Source organism: Pygoscelis adeliae, unplaced genomic scaffold, assembly GCF_000699105.1.
Source record: "Pygoscelis adeliae isolate BGI_AS28 unplaced genomic scaffold, ASM69910v1 Scaffold151, whole genome shotgun sequence".
Taxonomy (NCBI): domain Eukaryota; kingdom Metazoa; phylum Chordata; class Aves; order Sphenisciformes; family Spheniscidae; genus Pygoscelis; species Pygoscelis adeliae.
Window position 1 is genome coordinate 800,546 of NW_008824036.1, and position 22,448 is coordinate 822,993.

A 22,448-nucleotide genomic window follows, 5' to 3' on the forward strand; every position below is an offset into this window, starting at 1 on the left:
ACTGATAAAACAGTATGTTTTTGTCAGAGTCAGCAGCCTGTGAGCCAGCTGTTCACACCTTTTGTGAGATGGTGGTGGGAAGCCGACTTCAGTTACTTTTGAAAGAAACATGATGGTGATGTTACTGCAGCAGCATTGCTCCTAAGTAGAACTGACCCCGGGTCTTTGACCAGTGAAGGTGGTCTCAGCTTCTACACTTCCTGAATCTAAAATATTAAGAAATGGTGGCACTTAGAAAGGGCCCGCCAAGTAAATGTCGAGAAGTTCTACTGGGTGGTGTACACAAATACATTTCTGCCCCTGTGAAGGCAGCCTGTGCTCACGGTGAGTAACCCTGCGCTCTGTGATAGCTGTGCTGGAGCCATGGGACTATGGCAGGCAGGTTCTACTCCAGCTCAATCTCTCCCTGAATACTTAATGCAAAATTCAAGGCCTATTTCTTATTTAAATTCCTTGCCTTCCTAATTTGAAAGACATTAAGTTTTGGCCTTTGCTTTTAAGCAGATGGATGCTCATCATTTACTTGTATGGTCCCTTTTTGTGCCACCGTATCTGTTAGGTGCAGGAAAATTTGCATTAGTATTGAGGTAGATCAAAAGATTTTCTTTCCACATATGCTGCAAATAATGTCTTTTTCTGGGAGAGGAAAAAAAACCCCAACAGTCCTTTCCAAATGGTTTGTAAGATGATCATGATCAGTGTTTTTAAAAAAAGTCTATCCCCCCGGCCCGAGATGCAGCATCACATAAGTATACATGGCTTCCACTTTAGCATGGGTTTAGTATTTAAATGTTTCCTAAAAGTTCATTGTTTTATTAAAAAAAAACCAAAGGAAACACATCACCCACCCAGAAAGATCACCCTAATTTATGGGAGCTCTAAAAGGTAGTAGGATGACAGATAGGGAGGAAGGTGATCAATTAAGACATTAAGCATTTTGCACCACATGGACGCATCTGCATGTCAGCCAAATAATAAGGCCATCAGCTCATTTTCAGGGGGCTGTTGCCTACTTCAACTCAATCCTCAGATCAAAGAGAAAATGTCTGCTTGCATTTTCTAATCAGAAAAGGGATGCTAATTTAGGTTCCTTAATGTGTGGTGGTAAGAGACTTCTTCAATTAACTGAATTCTATAGCTCAGAAAATAAAAAAGGGGGATACAAAGGGAGTCAGGCTGGAAAGGCAGAAGTTCTCATTAAATCAAAGGTCCAATATTCATTACCTCCAGCATCTGGGGCTAAACACTAAACATGGAGATCATCAAAGGGGGTTTAATGGGTTAAATTGAGAATATAATCTAATTAAAATATTAGATACGAGTAAATAGCTCTTTGATATTCATCTGAAGGTTTCATTAAAATAGGTACTTGAGGTTTGTATTAAGGGGGGATTATCACTTTTAAGCAGAAACAACAAGTTGAGGTTCCCTAATCAGAAATGCTTCAAAATGTTACCATTCGGTTTAAAAATAAAAGTAGAAAAGCAGCAACTGGCAGAGCATGGAAACATTTACCCAGTCTAGCTTGATGGATCATACCACAGGCGTGCACATTCTGCAAAGAGGGGGCAAATGCAGTTCCCAAAGGCGAGGCGAAAGGAGGCTGAGGCAGAGGATGGTCCTGTTCCAGAAGTTGCAGTGGATATTTGAAAATGTCATAATCATTTGATTATGGACATAATCATTTGAAAATGTCCACTGCTGCACTTTAATATGCAAAACATTTCCCTGGCAACCTGACCCACATTCCCCTCATTGGAAAACACTTCTTCCACCAAGTTTCCCCCAAAGACTATGTACGTCACAAACTTCTGCCCGCGAAGTCAAACGGTCTTAATTCAGCATGCGTGGTGGGAAGCAACTGACAGGGTGGAGAGCTTCCCGTCTCCCAGGTGGGTCAGGAGGGCTTTAAAGAAAGGAACATGTCCCTTTTCCACGATAGAGAGATGCAGTATGGTGACCAGTTTTTCCCACATTAGGTTGGGAGCCTGACTGGAGATCCTGCAGGGTGTATTTCAGCAACTAACCCGCTTTCAGGAGGACTGGGGCATCCTGAGGACTGTAGGATCTAGGTCAAACTCACCCAGGACTCTATAAAACGAAAGGTATTGGACTTTTCCAGCAATATATGTCATACCTCCAATGCCTTGACTTCACTGTACACCTACTGGAAAATTATCTTTCCTGTGAGACATCCAGCCAATGAAATGTTAACCCAGAAACGTGTTAAGTCTTACACATTTCTACCTTTACCTTTAACAAAAGGCGCATCTAGGAAAAGAGAAAGCCATTTCAAAGAGACTCTCTCTTTTATTCCCCACCTTACCTTTCCATTGTTAGCCTCCTTCAAGGAGACACAAACCCTTTTTTTGCCCAAAGACTACTACTCTCTCTCCTCCCATACAAAAGGGGACCTAATAAACTGGATAAAGTGATTAAACATAATCACAAGGTTGTTGGCGTTTTTTTTCCCCCTTTTAACTAGCCTATTTTCTAAGAGATTTTAGTGTGTTTTCTTCAAAATTCCCTTGCTGTGTGTTCTAATCACATTTCATATGTTGACTTAATTCATAATTTACTAAGTTAAAGAAACAGAACCATCATAAGAAACCCATCTGTTTGTTGTTATTTTTATAGATTTAATCTGTTAAAAGCTGTTTCCTCTCAAACATGTAGCTCTCAATTATCCTTAGTTACTCAATATATTTTCCAACTGCTTCTGGCTAGTAACAGATTGTCTGCATGATCAGCCAGTACTTGTTTTGAATTTTCTTGTCCCAGATGAAGCTTCAGAATTTTGGTCTTGATGTGACAACTATTCACTAACAGATAACATTTGAATAATTAGTATTGTATCATTACCAACTGCTATGTTTGGTGCACATTTTTGTTCTTTCTTACCAGCAATGGATTATTTTTGGCTTTGTTTCTGGACAGTCTGCCAAAGTCTTCTCTGCACTTCAAAAAGAGAAACATTGCTGGTATTAAGATCATCAAATGAAACTGATCTTTATTTTTAGTGTTTTGTAGATATGCCCATATGTTTGACATGTTTAAAAATGATCCGGCTGTGACAAGCCAACAGCTGATTAGTCTGAAAGATGCAACTGCTAGATCAGCTGATTTCAAAGAAAAATAACAACAGGGATGACCATATTTAAAATGCTACATATGCAACTGTTTACATTTTTTTAAATCAGGTATAATAGAACTGATTATAAAATTTATCAATGATTAAACTTAAGCCACCTTATATTTCAGTGGAATGGTAAATCAATGTGTGATGGTCGTAGCTCCTAATTAAATAGTTCAGACATTTTTGCCTTGAAGATATCCCTAATAATTTCAAAATACTTATAAGATATGAAGGGCTCTGAAAGCAGCTACAACTTGCTTCTCCTTCTCGTGTCTATTTTGCAAAGTTTCCAAGGATGCAATTTGAGGTAAACTGTCTCCATTTAAAGTCTGTGGCAGAACTCTTTCCTCTTTCACCTCTTCATCTGATTGTTTTGCCGTGAAAGTCTTTGGTCTAGGAATCTTCTTAGCATACTCCAGCGCCTACAAACATGAAAATTGGGATAACTGATTACGAGAAAACCTGACCAATATTTCCAAGAAAATTTAGGTGTTTCTATGTTGAGTCAAATTAATAGTTCTCCTAATTCCTGATCTTGTTTCTGACAGTGTTCAATACTAGATGCTTCAGTGGCGACTGCAAGAAACCTCTGCAGTGGGCAAAATAACCCACCTCAAGGAGATCTGCTTTCTGACACTTACCACTGGAGGCCCCCTTAAATAACTGAAGCAGTGTTTTTTCTTTAAAAAAGAAAAAGCAACACGAGTCGTTTATAAACTTTTTTTTTTTTCAGTCTCATTAAACTTTTGTCCTCGGTCATATCTTATAGCAGGGAGTTCTGCCGGTTAATACCACAAGGATGGAAACTGAGTGCTCCTATGACAAATTCTGAAGAATTGATGTATTGAAAGGCCTAAAATGTTAAAATGAGTTTTGAAATTAAGTCTAGGTAATTGTTTTAAATTCTCTGGAACCTGATTTAATATAATCCTTTGCCAAATTCCTTTTTGGTTAATTTCAAAGCTAACACAGTTCTGAACAAGAAAAGATTTCTGAACAAGTGAGGATGGTATTAGACATGCCAACCCTTAACAGATAACTGTTTCAGAGTAAGACAAAGAATTGCCTCTCACAGAGTTCCTGGAGTTCTGTGGTAACCATGCATATTTTGTGACTGGAAATTTCTTTACCAGGGACACCCAGTCTGCACAGGACCCGTACATACTATACTGAGAATATGAACAGCAGCATGAAATAAACAGCCGTTCCAATTATTTTCTACTTCAGACACTCTGAATGTGTATGTGCCGAACAAATATACCGTGAAGCAGAGGGAAAGGAGGGCAGTGATGGAATACTGACAGGGACAGCATATCTTGAAGAACTGTACTTCCCACACTGCTTCCTTTTATCACGCGCTTTTCCAAGTATGTATTTCTGTAGCAGTATGTAGGTAAACTTTCACGTGTGAATGTGAGACGTAGGTAAAGACTATATTGTGCAAACAAAAAGTATGCAAGTTCTGTTTAACTGCGCTTAGGTTCTACTGCATGATAGGCTTAACTATCAAAATTAAAAACAGCTAGAAACAGAAAGAAAAACGGGAGTACTCAAGCTGTTGTTCTAGATTTGACATGTCTCACTGAAGTTGAGCAGGGCCATGCTGAAAGAGGAATGCAAAGCAGATACCTGTAAGAGTGTCAAATAGTATGGAATGATGTATGGAACCTGGAAGGCTTTCTTGAAGAGGGAATGGAAACAGTGTTACAGAAATCTGGAAACTGAGAGAGCCCTGGTTTAACCTGGGACATTTTTTGGTGTTTGTGTTTCAGTCGCATGTATTTGGAAACACCTGTTATGTCTCAAGTGGAAGTTGCATTATCTCACGTTCTTGGTGAAGGAGTGTCCGGGAAGTCTTCTGAAGGAATCCAAAGCCTTTTTGACACTCAAAGAACGCAGTTTCATCTCTTTGTGGTTTATGTGAGGTTTGGAAATAAACGCAAGTAACTGAGGAATTCAACTGATACTGAACTCCAAAACTTTTCCTGAAGCATGCAGTTCTCATTTGTCACCTTGGAGAAATACCTGTTAGTGTGCTTTCAGCACCAGGCACGTGAGCTCCTGCAGAACAGATTGGATAAAATATATGCTATTTCCAGAGCTTTATTACTTCCTGCAATAGGGAAAAGGTGCTCCCTTTGTTTGTTTATGTATGCCACTGTCATGTAGTCAGTCGCTGCTCATTTGGGCTGTTTTTGAAGGCCAGTGAAGGCTAAAGTGATGTTGTACGGGCTTGAAAAATAAGACCAATTACTGTAGCTATGCAACTGAAGTGAAAAGAGTTTGTGAGTGAGACTGACAGACAGGTGGATAATAGACTAGCAAGAGGATATCTGTGGTCCATTAGAAGAGTGCACTCTGCAGTAGTGTGGCCTCTACCACTGATGTGAAGCAGAGCATGTGCTGCACTGGGTAGTGTTCCTAGGGGGGTCCCACTCTCCTTTATTCCCACCCTTTCCCCAGGAAAACATCACTAGCTGTTTAAGCCAAGTTGCGTGCTGGTAGCTTGGATGGAGTACTGCTCTGTTTCCACTCGGTATGCTCTCATGAAGAGGAAGGCAGATGCTGAAAGACTGAAGACTGCTGTTGGCAAAGAAATCAGCAACTCTTGGCATACATCTACAGCCATAACAGAATAGATGCACAGATAAGCACTTGCCACGGTCCCATGAGAGTAGAAGTCCTCAGAGTTGTTGAAAGGAAAATCAAAATGGAGAAACTATTTTAGCCTACTGTGAGTTAAATTTATGCTTTTCTTTTTCTTTGTGCAAAGTCCAGAATCTCTCCCTGCATGCGTTTGAAAGGGACTCTGTTCTCACCTTCTGTCTTGACACTGAAGACATGACCTGGGGTTTTGTAGGTAACCTCTGAACCGAAGCAACGCTTTTCATATTGTGTTCCTTAATTTGTTTTGCATATTCCTTTTGTTGCTTTAACTTCTCTTTCTGACAAAAGGAGAAAAGTGTATGGTTAATTAAATGTCTCAGTGGATTCATCAATGAAACACTTTTTCCACTGGAGTCTTCCACTTACACCTCTGTTGCTGTTTAACCTGGCTATGCTATTGATCATTCCTCAGCGGAACACAAGAGGAAATCCTGATGAATGGCACAGCTTTTTTGGTCACTCTTCATTTTTAAGAGCTTTTTCTTGGACTGTACCGAGGATAGAGCTCAGCAGAAATGCAACAGATGCATCTTTATTCTGAATGTTTCAATAGATCTCTTCAGTTCTAAAACGGCTGTGCTAATTTCTGGCAACTTTTGCAATGACTTTTAAAACCTCTGTGCTTACTTTTAAGGCCCTGAATGACATGTTTCATTTCCTTAACTGATATCCTGTGTCTTTACATTTCCAGCAATTCATTATGCTCAGATTCAGCAGTAAGCTCTATCTTGCCCCTGTTACCAGCCAATGTCAATTATTTCCCTTCAATGCAATGATACCCCAGTGGCACGCCAGGTTCCAGAAGTGTTATGATGGTGTTGAAAACACACAGAGTCCTGGGCTATGCCCACTCTGTCCATTCCAATTTCAGATCTCTAATCTGTTTCATTTATGGCAAGGAGGAAGAAAATACAGGGGCTTCTCAATGACTCCAAAGGGATGATCATTTTATCATTTTTCCTTCCTGCTGTCCTACAGTGTTTCTATAAAGAATGCCATATAAAGCACCTGTTGTCAGATCAATAGGGTCTCAAAGCATGCAGGATGGAGTTTGCAGCACTTTAGATATACAGCTGCTACCAGAACCTCATTATCAGCAGAGAACAGGTCAAATGATACCAATTGTTCAGATACTTGTTCTGAACAATCTCTCTCCATTTCAACAGGGTAATGCACATCCAGCTGTTTTCTTCTTGTGTTTACACAACTTCTTCTTTTACTTCCACTCTGAAGGTTAGGCAAACCTTCTCAACGGGGAATGACAATGCAACTCAGTCACACGAGTGTATAATTTACTGATGTGCAATTAGCCCTGTTGAATTCTGTGAACTACTCCCTGTTTCTGGAACTACAAAATTAGACGGCTAAAATTATCCACAATACAGTTGTCTTTCCTTCTATTTGAATCTCCCCTTAGGATCTCAAGCTAGACCTAGAGTCAAGGACATAAAGTACCAGACAAGCATAAGTTGCTTCTCAGCAGTGATTTCTTTGCCATTCTCCTCTGCCCAAGTTCACTTTGCACAACTGAAAAGCAGATCATATGATAGGGACCGCTTACTTTCTCTTTGATTGCTTCATAGTCAGGTCCAAGGCCTCCAAGCTTCACATTCAGATTTATGTAGGCTTTTGAGCTACACGGCTGAAAAACAAACAGCAGTGACAGATTTTCCTTTATATGATTTTACAGAGAGCATAATTAAAGCAAGTCTTGTTGCGGACACCCAAGATAAGAGTAGGATTCAACTTGCAGTCTCAGTTTTACCTCTGGCATGTCTCATTTTAAGGATTTTAAGTGACCACAAAGATTGAGTTAATTGCACAAGTCAAATTACACTGTATTTCCTTTGAATCTAGGCGGGTAATTGCCAATCATCCAAATCACAAAGCAATACTTTCTCAGTCAAAAATGATCTTTTGTGAGCTTTATTTTTAAACAGCATAAGGTGACCCATTTGACTGTTACTAGAAGGAAACCCCAAAGAAACTGTTATAAGAGAAGCAGATAAAAGTACCTGATTTTGGTGGTAAAAAAATTAGGCAAATGTTATTAGTAATAGTAACCTTTCTTTATTCTCAAAACTGCAATGGAAAATTGTTCACAGACAGTTGAAAAATACATGCCTTGCAGCCCCACAAAAGCTTTACAAGTGCAATAGGGAAGACAGGAGATGAGGGATGGGTGATACCATTTCAATACTGCATGACATCACTACAAAGACCCCAATACTTCCAGAATCTTTTAAATCTCTTTCAAGAACACTAGATTAATTTTTAGAAGTGGACTACATTTTAAAAACTTGTCAGTGGAAACTCATTATGATCAGCTCTGTAGTAATTTCAACCACAGAGTAATGCAGAAACACAAAATTTCTATATGCAAATAAAATGCGCATTTCTTCAAAGGGCATGTTCAAGTTAAACTCAACTGCAGAGAAACTAATTCTATGCACTGAATTTTCTATTTGATGTGTCTTTGTGTCAGTTATCCCTATTATTTTATGATATACTTACACCTAACTTTTAATTTAAGGTACGGTGAAGAGTTAATAATTTAGCTGTCTACAACAAAATCAGGGTTTTCTCACTTCATGCGATGAGTATGACTGCATTTGTTTATTAGGAAAAGCAGGATTTTTCTGACAGACATAAACAGTCATTCTCTGTGGCATTCCTCACATACGAAGCATGAGAAAGCTACTGAGAATACAGGACAGAAACAATGGTTTGAACTCAGGGGAACAGAAAGGGAAGGAAATCTGCCCTTCAGTTACTATCATAATCCAGCTAATTCTTCTTAGAGGCATTCAAGCAGCAATACACAAACTGCCTCCTAGATGAAACACATGAGTAATTATTCCAGCTTAGTTTGTCTGCCCTGAGACTTGGAGCTAACTTCTTAAACGTTTAATTTGCCATGGACACACAGGGATATCTCTATGCTGTTCCACTGCATCTGCGTTAACTGGTTACAGTATGAAACTGCACACACAGAAATGACAAAAAGAACCAAGTTTTAATAAGGACCAAAATGGGATCATCAGGAGACTTTTAATAATGTTTATGCCGTTAGCTTTACAAATCCTCTAAGTTTGTTGTTGTTCAGTTTGATTCCCTTGGAAACCAAGAGATTTGAGTTGGATAGCAAATGAGCATGACCAGGATAATGGTTTGCTCAGATCTGAGGCCTGGCTACCTGCTGCTTTATACAAACAGCTTTATTCTAAATCATTTTATCACTGGATAACTTAAAGGTCAAACACTGCTCTGTGCGTTCTTAGAGCTAATCAAGACTGAATGTGACATAGGGAGAGGTGGTGGTGAACCGCCTTGCTCTTTAGACTAAAATGATTTTAGTGTCTGTTTCCACCTTTGTTCCTTGGTTTTTAATGCTCTGGGCAGGTCAGTGTGTCAGTGTGCTCTCTGTAACAATGAAATATTTCTCGGTACCCGTTCCCCTTTTTTTTTTTTTTTTTTTTTTTTGGTTTTTTTTTTGTGGTGAAGATCTTTGGATTATTAAGAAAAAAAACATTAATCAGAGGGGGAAATAGAAATGTAAAACCATCCAATCCACATCTATTTGCTTACCTTCTTGCTGACTTTAGGCTGTTTTTGCTTTTCCATTTGCATGAGATATCCTTCTGAGTTGCTTCGGCTTATTTTCACTTGATTTCCTTCACCGCTCTCTGGATCTACCTCTGAACCACCTTCAACCTGTGGGATTATAGGTCGAAGTAGGCTGAACAAGTGCCTGTCAGCTAAGTGAGCTTCTGTCAAACGAGTGATTTCTTGGTGATGTTGCTCCATCGTTTTTGTAAATTGGGAGGTAGTAAAAGGGGCTGTTGGTGAACTGTGAACAGAAGATTGAGAAGGCCTCAAAAAAGAAAGAGGGGAAAAGTAAGAATCTTTATTTGTATATAGCAGATAGGTCAACAAGCAATCTGTACATGGAATGATCCTTGCTCACAGAATATACTGGGAACATGAAGATGGAAAGACGGGTGTTTCACAATGACTGATTTTGCTTGCACCCAAGTGTATGGAAACTTTAAAATAAATGGAAAAATTATAGATGGGGAAACTTTCAGCCTAGCTTAAGCTGATGAAAACTGCCTTTAAATGGCTTGGGATCGGTACTGAAAGAATTAATTGTTTATGTGAAATAAAACCTTCATTTTTATCAAGGCAGGTGAAATTCTACATAACTAAGGATTTTCATGCCCTTCCCCATGTGTAGCGAGCCAGAATTGGCACTGGAATGACTCTGGATATTCACCCTGCAAGACAAGTTTTGATATAACTCTATGCAGCTAGCAGTAGACTTAGCTTATGCACAGTGCTCTTTGCTATCTATTTTTTAAACTTCACCTTCTAGGCTTTCAGAAGGAAAGTTTCAATTGTGGAAAATTCTATATGCAAGAGAGCCTGGAGTACAGAACTGTCCTTTTCCAATACCATATTTAAAAATCAACAGTTATAATGAATCTTAAGTTAGTAGTAATCTATAGTGGCAGGTTTGTAGAAAAATAATTTTATACTTTGGACTTTAAAACATTTTCTTGTCCATTTCTATTTTTTCTGGGCATCATAGTCTTATGATAATCCTGTTTCAACACTTAGATCCTTACCATAAACTACTGATAGCATAGTTTTGATACCTTTTATCTGCATTAATGTGTCTTTTGCAATCCTGAAGTGATACTTGATCCTTCACCAATTCTTGAAAATTGGCATTAAAAGTAGATGAAATATTCCTCTGATTTGGATGTGCTTGACCATTGGTACCGTTATCTCTTGCAAAAAGCTGCACAGTGACATGGTTGTATAAATGTTGCTGGTCCTGTGGAAGTCCATTTGGAGAATCATGCCGATATTTCTTGTTCTCCTTGCTGATATATGCTGGAGATATAACCTCCGCTGCGTTAAATTTATGTAATGTTGGATGAAAAGGATAGGTAGATGTGGTAAAATCCTGATTAACAAAATGTCTTGAATTTGGGAAATTATTTAAGCAAGTATCTGAATTTGCTGCTGTATTAGTGCCAGGGCCAACAGAAGGACTTGGATACAGCCATTTCTGCAGTGTGCTGCTGTTGTTTTGCTCCACTGCCTGCATGGGAGCAGTCTGAAATTCTGATATTTGGTGGTGCCTGTGGTGCCAAGACTTCGGTTCTGCTGGTCCTCCTGATGGTTGTTGGCTATCATTCCTTGGGAAAGCTCTCCCTTTGTTACTCTGGTTGGATTTTATTTTATTTCTCTGGAAGGACTTATGTTGGTGATCCTAAAACAAGTTATCAAAAGTGGGGTGAATTTCAGTGGTTGCTATTTTATATGTTCATTAAGATCAACAATATACAAGTGTATGGGTAAGTTTGCCTGTCACAATGCCTTTCACGTATCTATTTCTTAGAATTATACAAATCAACTGATTAACTGATGTTTGGGCTAGATTACATCATGTTCTATGATTCTCATTCAGGACAACGTTCTTATTTTAGACAGCCCTTAAATAGCTGTGCAGGTTACAATGAAGCTGAGTTCTGAACATGTACTGAACTTTGAACATGTGTTGATGTGGTTGCCTTGAGCAGGCCTGAACAGGCTGGAGTGCATAATCAGCTGTCCCTTTAAAAATCAGGGATGTATGGAGCCAGCCACCCCTGTTTAATGTACACTCACAACTAGAAAAGGGTTATAGCAATGTTTTATAAGGCTGAATGAGTATCACGATCGGAATTAGTTTTCAAAGTGAGCTCTTAGCAGAGGGTGAAGTGTAAAAGGAAAAGCATCTGTGTCCTGAAGCCTAGTATGGTATGGAGAACAGTCTGTCTTTGTGGCATTTGTAAGGCTTCAGGTTTGGGGTTTTTGAATTAACAAAACATGTCCTGATAGAAGGGCCCTTAAAGAGACCTAGGTATGGTATTGGTCCTTCATGACTATGATAACAGTTCTTTAACGTACTGATAATGAGTTAGGCCAGTTTGCACAAGTTTGATTGGACCCATCAAAATCACTCCATGCTGCTTGTATCTAACCCTGACTCAGTACATTATGCTCGTGGCTAGACCAGGTGATGGCCTGGCTAGACTTAATCCAAAATTAAAATATGTAGGAACACCTAGTCAAGAACAGAAGCACAGATGCTATTCAGGTGAAGCACAGACAATGCATAATACTGCATCAAAACTTTGCTTAATGGCCTGAGACAAATTCTGAAGCAGAACACTATAAAAATGGTTCCTTACAGATGCAGACCATATCTAATGAATGATGCTGCGGTAAATATGGAATGAGGGAGTTTTATCTGAATGAGGTGCAAAAATAGGTGCCCTTAAATGCACAGGACTACTTGTTTCTAATCCTGTAGAGAAGTGGTAGCTCACTGTCGGCCATCTGGGGAAAATGTTTCAAAAATCAATCAGTTCTTGGTTTTAATCCTCTAATGAAAGTAAACTGTACTAAATTTCAGGAAAAGATGGCTATGTACACACTATTAGACTGGTCCACAGTAGAAACAGATTGACATCAATGATTTAAATGATTTCATTTCTAAACCAAGCATTCCTTGCTGCCCTGTATCCTGCAAAACATTATCCAAATTATAAGAAACAATTTAAGAATTTAAGCACACCAGGACTACTGTCTTGAGCTAAACTGACATACTCTAAATCTGGAGTTTATTTAAGATTTATCACTTTCCAATTACAGCATCAGGTGTTGCCTATTTTGAGGAAAGACATGGCTTTCCTTCTAGGGAATATACAAATCCATTCTCTGTCCATTTAATCTTTGTCAGCGCTAAAATCCTCCATTTCATCCTCCTGTCTCTCTAGGGTTCTTTTGTTAGCAACACTTGCAATCACTACATAGCATATGCACTCAGAATAACTACTTAATGGTAGGTATTAAATCCACATATAGAGCAGAATGTTTTGGCGAAAGCTTTAGCACTGGGGAATCCTGACTCCTGGTGCCAAGATGATGATTTGTTAGCTCGACCTCTGCTGTAACGATTAGTGTTCTGGCATACCGTGCCACTGGTGGAAAGCATGAGCTGCTGCCAAACTGGGACCAGGCCAATGTTTTCCCATTTAAACGGCATGAGCAGCCCTGTAAAATATCTCCTTCATTCTGAAATTCCATGTATAAAGCACATCTCTCACAATGAACAGCAGCATAAAATCTTGTTTGTCCTTTACAGTACAGCTTCCCGTCTTAAGTAAACAGCGGGGAATTTAAACAGTCTGCCTGAACTACTTCAAATGCTTGTAATACAACGAGAATAACTAGGTTTGCCAATAATAATTCCAGTTGGCTTGAGGTTCTGGTTCTGAAGTTCTTGGTTTTTCATCAGTGATGATAACCTGGTCTCTTTTATTGCTCCAAAGACTATCCCATTGCATTGGTTTGAAAGGCCAGCATAAAACAGATCTATAGACTTATGTGTACGGAGGAGATCAGTGCAACTTTTTCTTCCTGTAACATTTTCTGTTTTATGGTTTGTTCCCTTATGTTCACAGGGATTTTAGGGGACAAGTAATGCAACAGTAGTTAAGTTCTAGCTCAGAATCCTCATGAACCATCAAACATGACCGTGTACTAGTTTGCGCTTTTACATTATTATCAACCAAATAATGTCCTAAATAGGTAAGATGCTTTGAGCTCAGCATTTTTGGGGATTTGGGATCTATTTTGATTTGAAATCATTCAGTATATAAAGTAGCATATGCATTAAATTTTGGTGATCATCTACTGATATATATCTAAGGATTTATTGTCAATAATTGGTACTTTAAAAGTAATGAGATTACAGCTTTAAATATTCAGACTTCAATGCTTTTACATATACATTTCAATTATCGTGTTCTATCGAAAAGGAACCTTGAGCTGCTGTGCTTTCAGGTACCATTTGTCTTCAGGCTCCATTTTCACAGTCTGGAATGGTAGGACACTCTGAACTGGTTCCTTATCAACAGTTTTAGGACCTGTAACCTAAAAACCAAGAATGTTTATGGCCACAGCCCAACCAGATGAAAGGATTTAAAAGTCTTGGGGAAAGAATAAGGAATAATTTGCTTCCTGTTAAAGCTAAATGCTAAAGTTAGGCATTATGTAATAGATTACAAGAAAATGAGCGGCTAAAAGAGAAAATGAAAAAGGAAGCAAAAAAACAGTTAACAGTGGTGTGGTAGTAGGGAGTATTCCTTCTACTTTTAAGAAGAAGGGAGGAAAATAAAATTGCAGGAAGTATGCAGCACAGAAACCTACTTGTAACTCTCAGACGTCTGGGCTTCTCCATTTATATGAGAGCCAGTGGATGTACCTAATAACAGAAAAGTAACTAGACAATCATCATTGTCCAAGCAATCAGCCAGTGTACCAAGATATTAATGGATGACACACACCATAGCAGGGTCTTGAACAATAGAGTCATGCAGAAAAAGATGGCAAAACACAGTGATGTTGGCAGACAAGTCTACAAGGAGTAGCTGCAGAAATAAAACATCTAATACATATAGCCAGGCAACAAAATCAAACAGCTTGTGCAAAATAGCAAGCCCACAAACAAGAAGAACATCTTCACGTGGCCACAGTCGTAGCACGACGGCTGGAAATCAAATTTGAGCAGATTTTGAGGGTGGCTGCTGGCACTACAGCTTTCAAAGCCAAGAGATACCCTCATAAAAATGGCAATAATGAATTTTTTTCTTGAAAGCATCAAACTTCTTTTTCCAGTCTATAAAACTTGACAAAAAACAATGCTTTTTTATTTTTTATTTATCCTTATGTCGTCCGAAACTATCCTGCTAAGTACTATAGCGGGTGTGACCTCAATTAAGTGTGCAGTAAGGCAGTCCCACCGTAAAGAGACTACAGCCAACTATGTGCTGGACTCATGCTTGTGGTAGAAGTACCTCTGCACCACTGCAGAGCGACACTGGCTAACACAGGAGAACTTGCACTGAGAAGATACTTGTGACCAAGAGAATTATTAACTGAAAATCGTAATGGTGAAATCAGTGTGAAGGAAGTGTTAAATCCTTCTGGGGAGCTGAGCCTCTCATCTTTGGTGGTGAGAGATTAGGACAACTAGGAAAAGGTAGGTAGGGTCTATTGCTGAGTTTTCAGGTGATCTCATTGCTCCAAATGGTGATGCAGATTCTGTTAGTTGTGACTAGAAAAGTTCACAAATTAAAAGTTACCACACAGGTTTCCTGAACTGTGGATAGAGCTTTGCAGTCAGTTAGATGTTTTTGGTGGAACCAACTGACTCACTGTATTGATAGTTTACTGGGCAGGTAAAGCATACTTCTACATTATCTCTTTGAAAGAGGAACAGGACACAACCTCTGCCAGCATTTTTTGTGAACTATTCTATTAATACCAATCAAATTGAGAAAATGATCAAATGAAATTGCATTTTGAGCATCATAAGCTGTGTAATGCCTATTCTGTTAAATTGAGGCCCATAATTGCTTCTCTACTGAAAAGATACAACAAAGACAGCAATCATGGCATGTCATTATCCCAGACTAGAAAACCGGCCTTTGCAGTGAGGACTTCAAAGGCTTGTGGTTCTCGAATTGCATTTGGCTGCTATTGTTGAAGCGCAGGCAATCTTGATTAGGTGTTTACACTGAGGTAAGGCGCAGTGCACAGAGAGTCTGAGTGCCTTGGTCTAGAGCCATTAAAAAATTGTACATTATGTTCCTTGCTTTGAAGTAAGGGGCTTGTAGGTAGGAAAGCAACTCACATTGAGTACAGCTGAGCTAGATTGGGCCACTACTTCTCTCTCTTTCTCTCTCTCTCTCTCTCTCTCAAAGAAACTCATCATCAGGTTCTTAAAGAATCAGACAACACTGCAAAGAACTTGATGCTTTATAAAATGCTGTATAAATTAGTAAATATACAGATCAACACCCATTTATGGTATGTTTTGGTACATACAGCCTGCTGTCTGTATGCACAGAGATAATAGCTGTAAATCTTGGAAGAATGAGGCTGAAAATATTTTACCTATTGTTATGTCAGTTGAAAAAAGCTGTACACAAAGTACTTACTTCAATGTAAACACTATTTCACTACCACAGTACCTGACAGCCAACAGCGATCGTATCAATAAAACCAGCTTCAACATCCTGCAAAGCTCAAAATAATCCAGTTTAGGAAAAAACAATATTCAGAACATGTTTGATCGCTCCAGCAGAAGACGTGGTTTGTTTGCTTCTTCACATATTTGGTGTTTCTGCACTTTTGATACAGTTTTCCAGGTGAGGTGACCACAGTTGCCTCATGGGCCAGCTCTGGTCAACAAGATGCTTCCGTCAGGCCTTCTTTCACCCCCTCCAACAAGACGGAGCAATGGATGTCTTGATTAAGAACAAGAGAGGTAAGTACATCTTCCTATGCCTATCTGCAGCAAATACAAAGCTAGCTGACAGTAGGTGGTGATGCTGTTGCGGCTGTATCAACTTGTGGAGGAAAAAACCACACCTTTCTACACACATGCTGCCTGGCTCCTGCTATGTCACAGCTCTGCTGTCCCCATGGCTACTTCAGCAAGGTAATCTTAGAACGTAGCCCCTGATTTTAACAGATTTTTTTTTTTCTATTACATATCTTGGAATAGTGTCTACACAATGAAGTCCTGATCCCTGGCTCCAATACTTACATATGAAACATTTTGAGAATTCCCCAAATAGTAAACATAATCATATCAACACAGCTTTAATTAGCATCAATCTACACTAATTATTTTTACCATCAACCAAATTATAACTGAAAAAAACAAGTGCTCTTAATAGGTCGGCTAGAAAAAAGCTTGTCCGCCGTTATACTCCTTGTAATGTAGTCTGCAGATGCCCTCTAGTGTTGTGTCAACTGTTCATTAGCCTTGGAAAATGTGTCACTTGAAGCAGAAAGTCTCTGTAGTTTTCCAAGTTGAGAATTTTCTATGCTTCAACTCGTGGAGTGATTCAATGACTCCCACCTTCCCATTATGCATAATAAGTAGCAAGTAAAAGCAACAAACTCATGTATAATCGTTCATTAGGAACTGTAATTACATTTCCACTTAATCCTTAATAGAAGTTGTCTGACATATCGCAGTCAATCATAAGAAAGCTAGGCCCTTCAAATCCAAGTACTGTACACAACTGGTATGTGCTGAGTGATTTCAAATGTAAGGTTTGGTCTGGCTGAGAAAGTAAGTAGGGGGAAAGGGTTGTCTGACCGCCCAAATCTGACACATATTTCTTGGCTATTCCTACATGTGTGGCCCTAAATGACAGTGACAAGCAAGAGCGTGCATGGCCCTTGAAAGCAGTGTGACCACACATATGTTTTCTGGTTCTCAAACTCAATTGTAACTTCACATATACTTTTTTGTTATGATCAGTGCAGGTGGAAAAACACTAATACTGCTTTTTAAGCCAAATGGTGACATCAGGGTTTCCTACTGCAGTTAAAAAATTGTGAGTATTCTACTATCAGAAGCAATTTGCATTTGTTGCATTGAGCAAAACTGAGAATATGCTATTAGCAGAGATAATCATTAGCACATTCATGTTGTCCAAACAGAGAAAAATCAGAGGCAGCAAAAAAGAACCACTGATGAGGTGCAGCATAGATCCCATAGGAAGGAAGACAGCATTTCTTTTGCATCAAGATTAACAACTAGTGAGAGATCACCTCTGTGACCATGCAGACATGCTTCATGGCCAAGAATATACATAGCTTAACTAGGCTTGTAACAGGGCCATCACTGGGGTTGTGAGTAACTGAGGACTTGTCAATTATTCCGTAAAGGGTGAACAAGATTCTTATTGGAAATCAGTTGCATGATAGACTGTAAATCTACTTACCTCCTCTGCAAACCTGATCATGCAGCTATTCCATTTTAACACTAGACAGTCCTCAGTTTATACCAATTAGAAAACACGTAAAAGTTACCTACCTGCTCTTGAAGAACTTCTTGCTTTTTATTGTGTAATTGCAGATAGGAATTTATCTTCTCGGAACGTAATCCTAAAGTCCGCTTATTTTTTTCCACAAAGTCTTTTTTTGCTCTTTGTAGTCCATCTTCTTGAATCTGAAGAGTAAAAGCCCTTCCATATGTACTGGGACTATCTTTCAAATGACGGCCATCTGCAGATTCCTTCCCTTTGGTATGTAGCCTAAAAGGTTCGTTGCTGACCACGGCATTTGGTTCATGAAAGCCTGGTAATTCTGTACCAGACTCTGAGAATGAATCTTGTGACTTTGCCTCCTGTTGATTCTTTTCTTCTGGGGAGCCACTGGAATGGAGGTAAAATGAATCCTGTGAAAAGTCCACACTGCTTTCTCCAGCAACTTGACATGCTTTTTCTGTCACAGAAAATTCTGCTACCTCTTTTGTGTTCTTCCAATTAGGATTGTATCTTAGGCTGAAATATTTGTCCACAGACTGTTGTTTCCTATTTGAAAAAGAAACACAAAATTATTTATGTATAAATTGTACAAATTCTATATTATTTCAGTGTGCAATTTGAGCTAACAAATGTCCTGCAAATATGCTCAACGGAGTTATTTCAGTGCATACAGTATGGCCATTTGTGGGATTGGGATCAGAACAGTTTTATCAAACATTTTTTTAGTAGAAAATTGAGGCAGGACCTCCTCTTAATTTTTACTTTTCATTATCAGTGAATGATAAATTGGCCTAACATTCAGATCACAGTAAAATACAGTCTTTATCCTAAATTTACCATAGAAATCATAAGCACTAGTAGAATCAACTAAAAGATTAAGTTGTTATAACATACTGTTTCTATTGTTTACTTTAAAATGATGTCGCCTACAAAAGACAATATGTGTTGCTCATTCTTCAGAGACTCTGCTGTGTGAAAGAAAAGTGATATTCCTGGTAAAATCCTTCTCTCAAATGTCAGTAGAACTGACTGTCTGAGCAATAACAGCCTACAGCTCTGTACTTTTATTCTCTCTTCTCATTCCTATGAAACATCATGTTTCAATAAAAAACTCTTACTATACAATAAGACTGAAAGTAACTCCTCATTAAAAAACAGGCTGTAATTGAGATAAGAGTAGAAAAACATAAATCAGAAAGGTTTGTGGGTTTGGCTTTTTTTTTTTTTTTTAACAAGTGTCCAAATCATTGCTCAGAACTACATTTGTCATAAAGCAAACAAAGATGGTCTGCCTTAAAAAAATACCACAATTGATTCTGTTTATGATTTACAGTCTGATCCAACAGGAGGAAAACCAACTGCAGGAGCCACAGACATACAAACTGGCTTCCAGGAGACGTGCAGGCAGTGGCAGGAGTAAGGAGCGTGGGAGAAAAAAGCTTTTAATGCTGTTCTTTCCTAACTGGACCTGCAGTATAGTCCTGGTTTCTTGGACACTGACTGACAAACGGTGAGCCTTTCAAAGTGACATTTATAGGCACTGAAACCTGGTTGACTCTTCAGCCCCTATTAAAAGAAATGAACTGATCTGCTGGATTCTCCAAACTGTGGCACAGTTAATTATAGTAACATTTCCATAAATCATTTATTCATCCTTTCTAAATTAGTTACATGCCTATGCCTATATTTCAAGTGGTTCCTAATAATAAAATAATCTGCTTCTCTAGCAATGCTTTTCATTTCAGCTAAGCATCGGTGCCGTGGTATCCTGTATACCAGAGATTAGATGACTTACATCGGTGAAAACATTTTTATTCCTAGTTGTCATACACCACAGGTAAACAGAAATAGGCGACCATATTTTGAAACGAGTACAGGAATATGTGATATAATTGCAATGATTCAAATAACAGAGTATAATGCTAAAGAGTTCTATTGTGCTGAAATGTGTGCACAGCAGCTCAATTGTATTATGCAGGCCAGGTCACCGCACGGGAACAAAACGAGTGTGAAGAGCTCCTTCATCTCTGATCATCTGCAGACAAAAAGTGCAGCTTTTATTCCTCCCCCCAACTTGATATAAAGGTTAGATGGACTCTGTACTCATCAACAAAAGTGTTGTATGTAGACAACAGATGCAGTGTTTCCTCTTCAAATTCCGAGGTTAGTAATGGATGTAGAGAGGGGGTTTCATATGTATATGCTGTGATATTTGCTCCGGTTAATGGACTGTATTTGAGTACTTACTGGGCTAAGTTCAAACAAAATAAAATCAAATTTCCATTTAATGAAGAGCCTCACATTCAGCATAGTATTCAGTCAAAAAAATTACTAAAAATTAGAGCACGTTTCCAGTACAATTAACATCATTTGCACTCACAATAAAATATTCAATAACTGGCCATTTTGCCTGTGGAGGAGGTGAATAAAAGCGTTCTATTAATCATTTAGCCTTCATTTGTTTGCCATTTTATTTTAAGTAGACAATTAAATTGAAACTGCACATCATTATTACTTCAGGTTTAATTTAATCCCTTTAAACTTCAGAATTATTCCCAATTTATACAGTGTTAAACCTTTTATGCATATGACAGCAAATTAAATTTTATGTACCGTTAGCGCTTTCTAAAGAATGTTTAAAGGTGACTGTAACCCTGGAAATGTTAATTTTAGATTTATACAGCTATAAGGACAAAACTGCATTTATTCAACCCACCAATTTTTGCCTGTAAGTTTTCTCACAGGAAGCGGCCTGGTTTGCTCAGCACAGGTCTTTCTGCAAGGAACGAAAAGAGGATGTGTTGGTACCGGTCCTTGTTTTCTCCCTGGTTCTTTTTCACAGCCCAGCTCCAGAAACCCTCTAGCCCATGATCTCGGAGCTGCTGCACCATCTGAAGGTCTGACACTTACATGGCAATGGTTGCCTATTTGAGATGCTAGCCAGCACATACTGCTAAATATCATAGTGCCTGGTCCACAGCCCGTTACGGTCATTGGACTCCTTCCACGGGCTGCAGTTCTGGATCAAGTAGACAGGAATAAGAGGGGATCTACATTTAATAGGCCTTTACCAGAAAAAACCCTAGTTAAATGCTCCCCCATTAGCTTACCCAGTAATGTTTAAGAGTAGGGGTTAGCATGTATCTGTTCACCACTTCCTAGCTTCTCGCCTGCCTGTTTTACAGGCACCTAAATAGGCATATAGCGTTCGCCTCTGTATGCAGCGTCTAGAGCCAGTACGTGGGGAGCCTATACAGGTCTGTGAGGGATGTTTTCTTTTCCATCTTATTCTCCTACACTGGTGTTTTAGCCAGTAAATAATTGAGGCTATGTTGGAGAAATGGGCATAATAATTATGAATGTGGGTAAGATGAAACAGTACATCTTCGTGTGTAAGTAAGTCCGTAGGTGCTCTTGATAGCACTTTGGCAATATAAATTGGTTGTGAATATGTAATGTATATTCTGAGGAGCACAAGGTTTTAAAGTGTCAGAACTACTCTACTCATCAACTAAAATCCTATGCCTTACCTTCCATTACCATCCTTCTTTTGTATTCCATTTGTATATCGATTTGTGTCATACTCAGCTCCTTCTTGTTCTTTTAAACTCATCTCCTCCAAGCTATCTTCTTCTAAGCTGTCATTCTCCAACTCCTCAGAATACAGTCCTACCAGCTCTTCATTTTCATGAATCCGCTGCTGGAGTTCTAACTGATACTGTCTCTCCTGAACGAGGCTTTCAGAATCAGACTCTTCGGAGTCACGCAGACTTGAGGGAAAGCGCCCTTTGCTTACAGACGGCCTTTTCCAATTTGCAGGGTGGAAGTCTGGTTGCATGAGTATGCTTTGGGGAGAATCTTTTTTACTCGTGTTACAGGCGTGTGGAAAAGAAACTGAAATATATTTCGTATCTGAAGAATTCATTCTGTGTTTTGCACTGAGGGTATACACCAGCCCTGTATTTGGAAAACATGAGAGCAAACAGAAAAAGGGTCTTCACTCTACGGTAATGATTGTATTTGTTAAAAGCTGGAGTTGTGGGTGGTATCATTGGCTTGGGCTCGGAATTTGATCTTCTATAGTTAAAACAATTCTTTACTCTCATCCATTACATTGATTTTCCTTTAAGCAGTTAATATCAAGGTCCCTATATAGCAAATGCATGACTTACTACTATGACATCTACCTTAGTGGTAACAAAGCGAATCATGTATAAACAACTTACGAAAACGAAGCTACGACAAAGCAACAAAATTCTATCTGTTAACTTCTGAGAGGTAAAAAATTTTGTATGTTCTCTTTATTCAACTTATACCATCTTGATAAGTAAGTTATCAGCAAGAAAGTGTGACAGAAGGGAACACAGTGAGAACTGGAATGCTTCTTAAATTGGAAAGACAGTTTCTTTTCGTTTGATTGCATTGAAGCATTCCTAAGTCATTTGCACCACCAGAGACTTACAAGGTAAGTGTCTGGGAGGAAGGAAAAAGGCAGTGTTCCGGGACGAAAGGTGCGTTCGTCAGTCAGAGCGCAGACAGGGTGAACAATCAGTGTAAAGGTACCTAGTGAGTTTCACTGCAGCACGTGGGCGGCTGCTAAGATGCGGAAATGCAACATGTAATTTCTGATTTTTCAGGGTTCGCGCTGCTGCTCCCACGCGAGTTTACCCGCCGGGAGGCCTTTCGCACCCGGGCGGGCACCTGCATCCACTGCTCCCGCCGCCGATCGCTGGCGG

The 22,448-nt window shown here is 39.1% G+C and overlaps 1 protein-coding gene across 1 annotated transcript; it reads right to left on the reverse strand.

Moving 5' to 3' along the window:
• Positions 1 to 3,354: 3,354 nt before the first annotated feature.
• On the reverse strand, positions 3,355 to 21,637 carry LOC103924823 (chromosome unknown open reading frame, human C11orf63). Its single transcript, XM_009333422.1, has 8 exons — positions 21,243 to 21,637; positions 17,760 to 18,258; positions 13,685 to 13,795; positions 10,432 to 11,084; positions 9,392 to 9,677; positions 7,365 to 7,445; positions 5,956 to 6,081; positions 3,355 to 3,558 (listed from the first exon to the last, which is right to left on the reverse strand). The coding sequence occupies exons 1-8, from the start codon at positions 21,635 to 21,637 to the stop codon at positions 3,355 to 3,357; spliced, it is 2,355 nt and encodes a 784-aa protein (XP_009331697.1).
• Between the last annotated feature and the right edge of the window lie 811 nt (positions 21,638 to 22,448).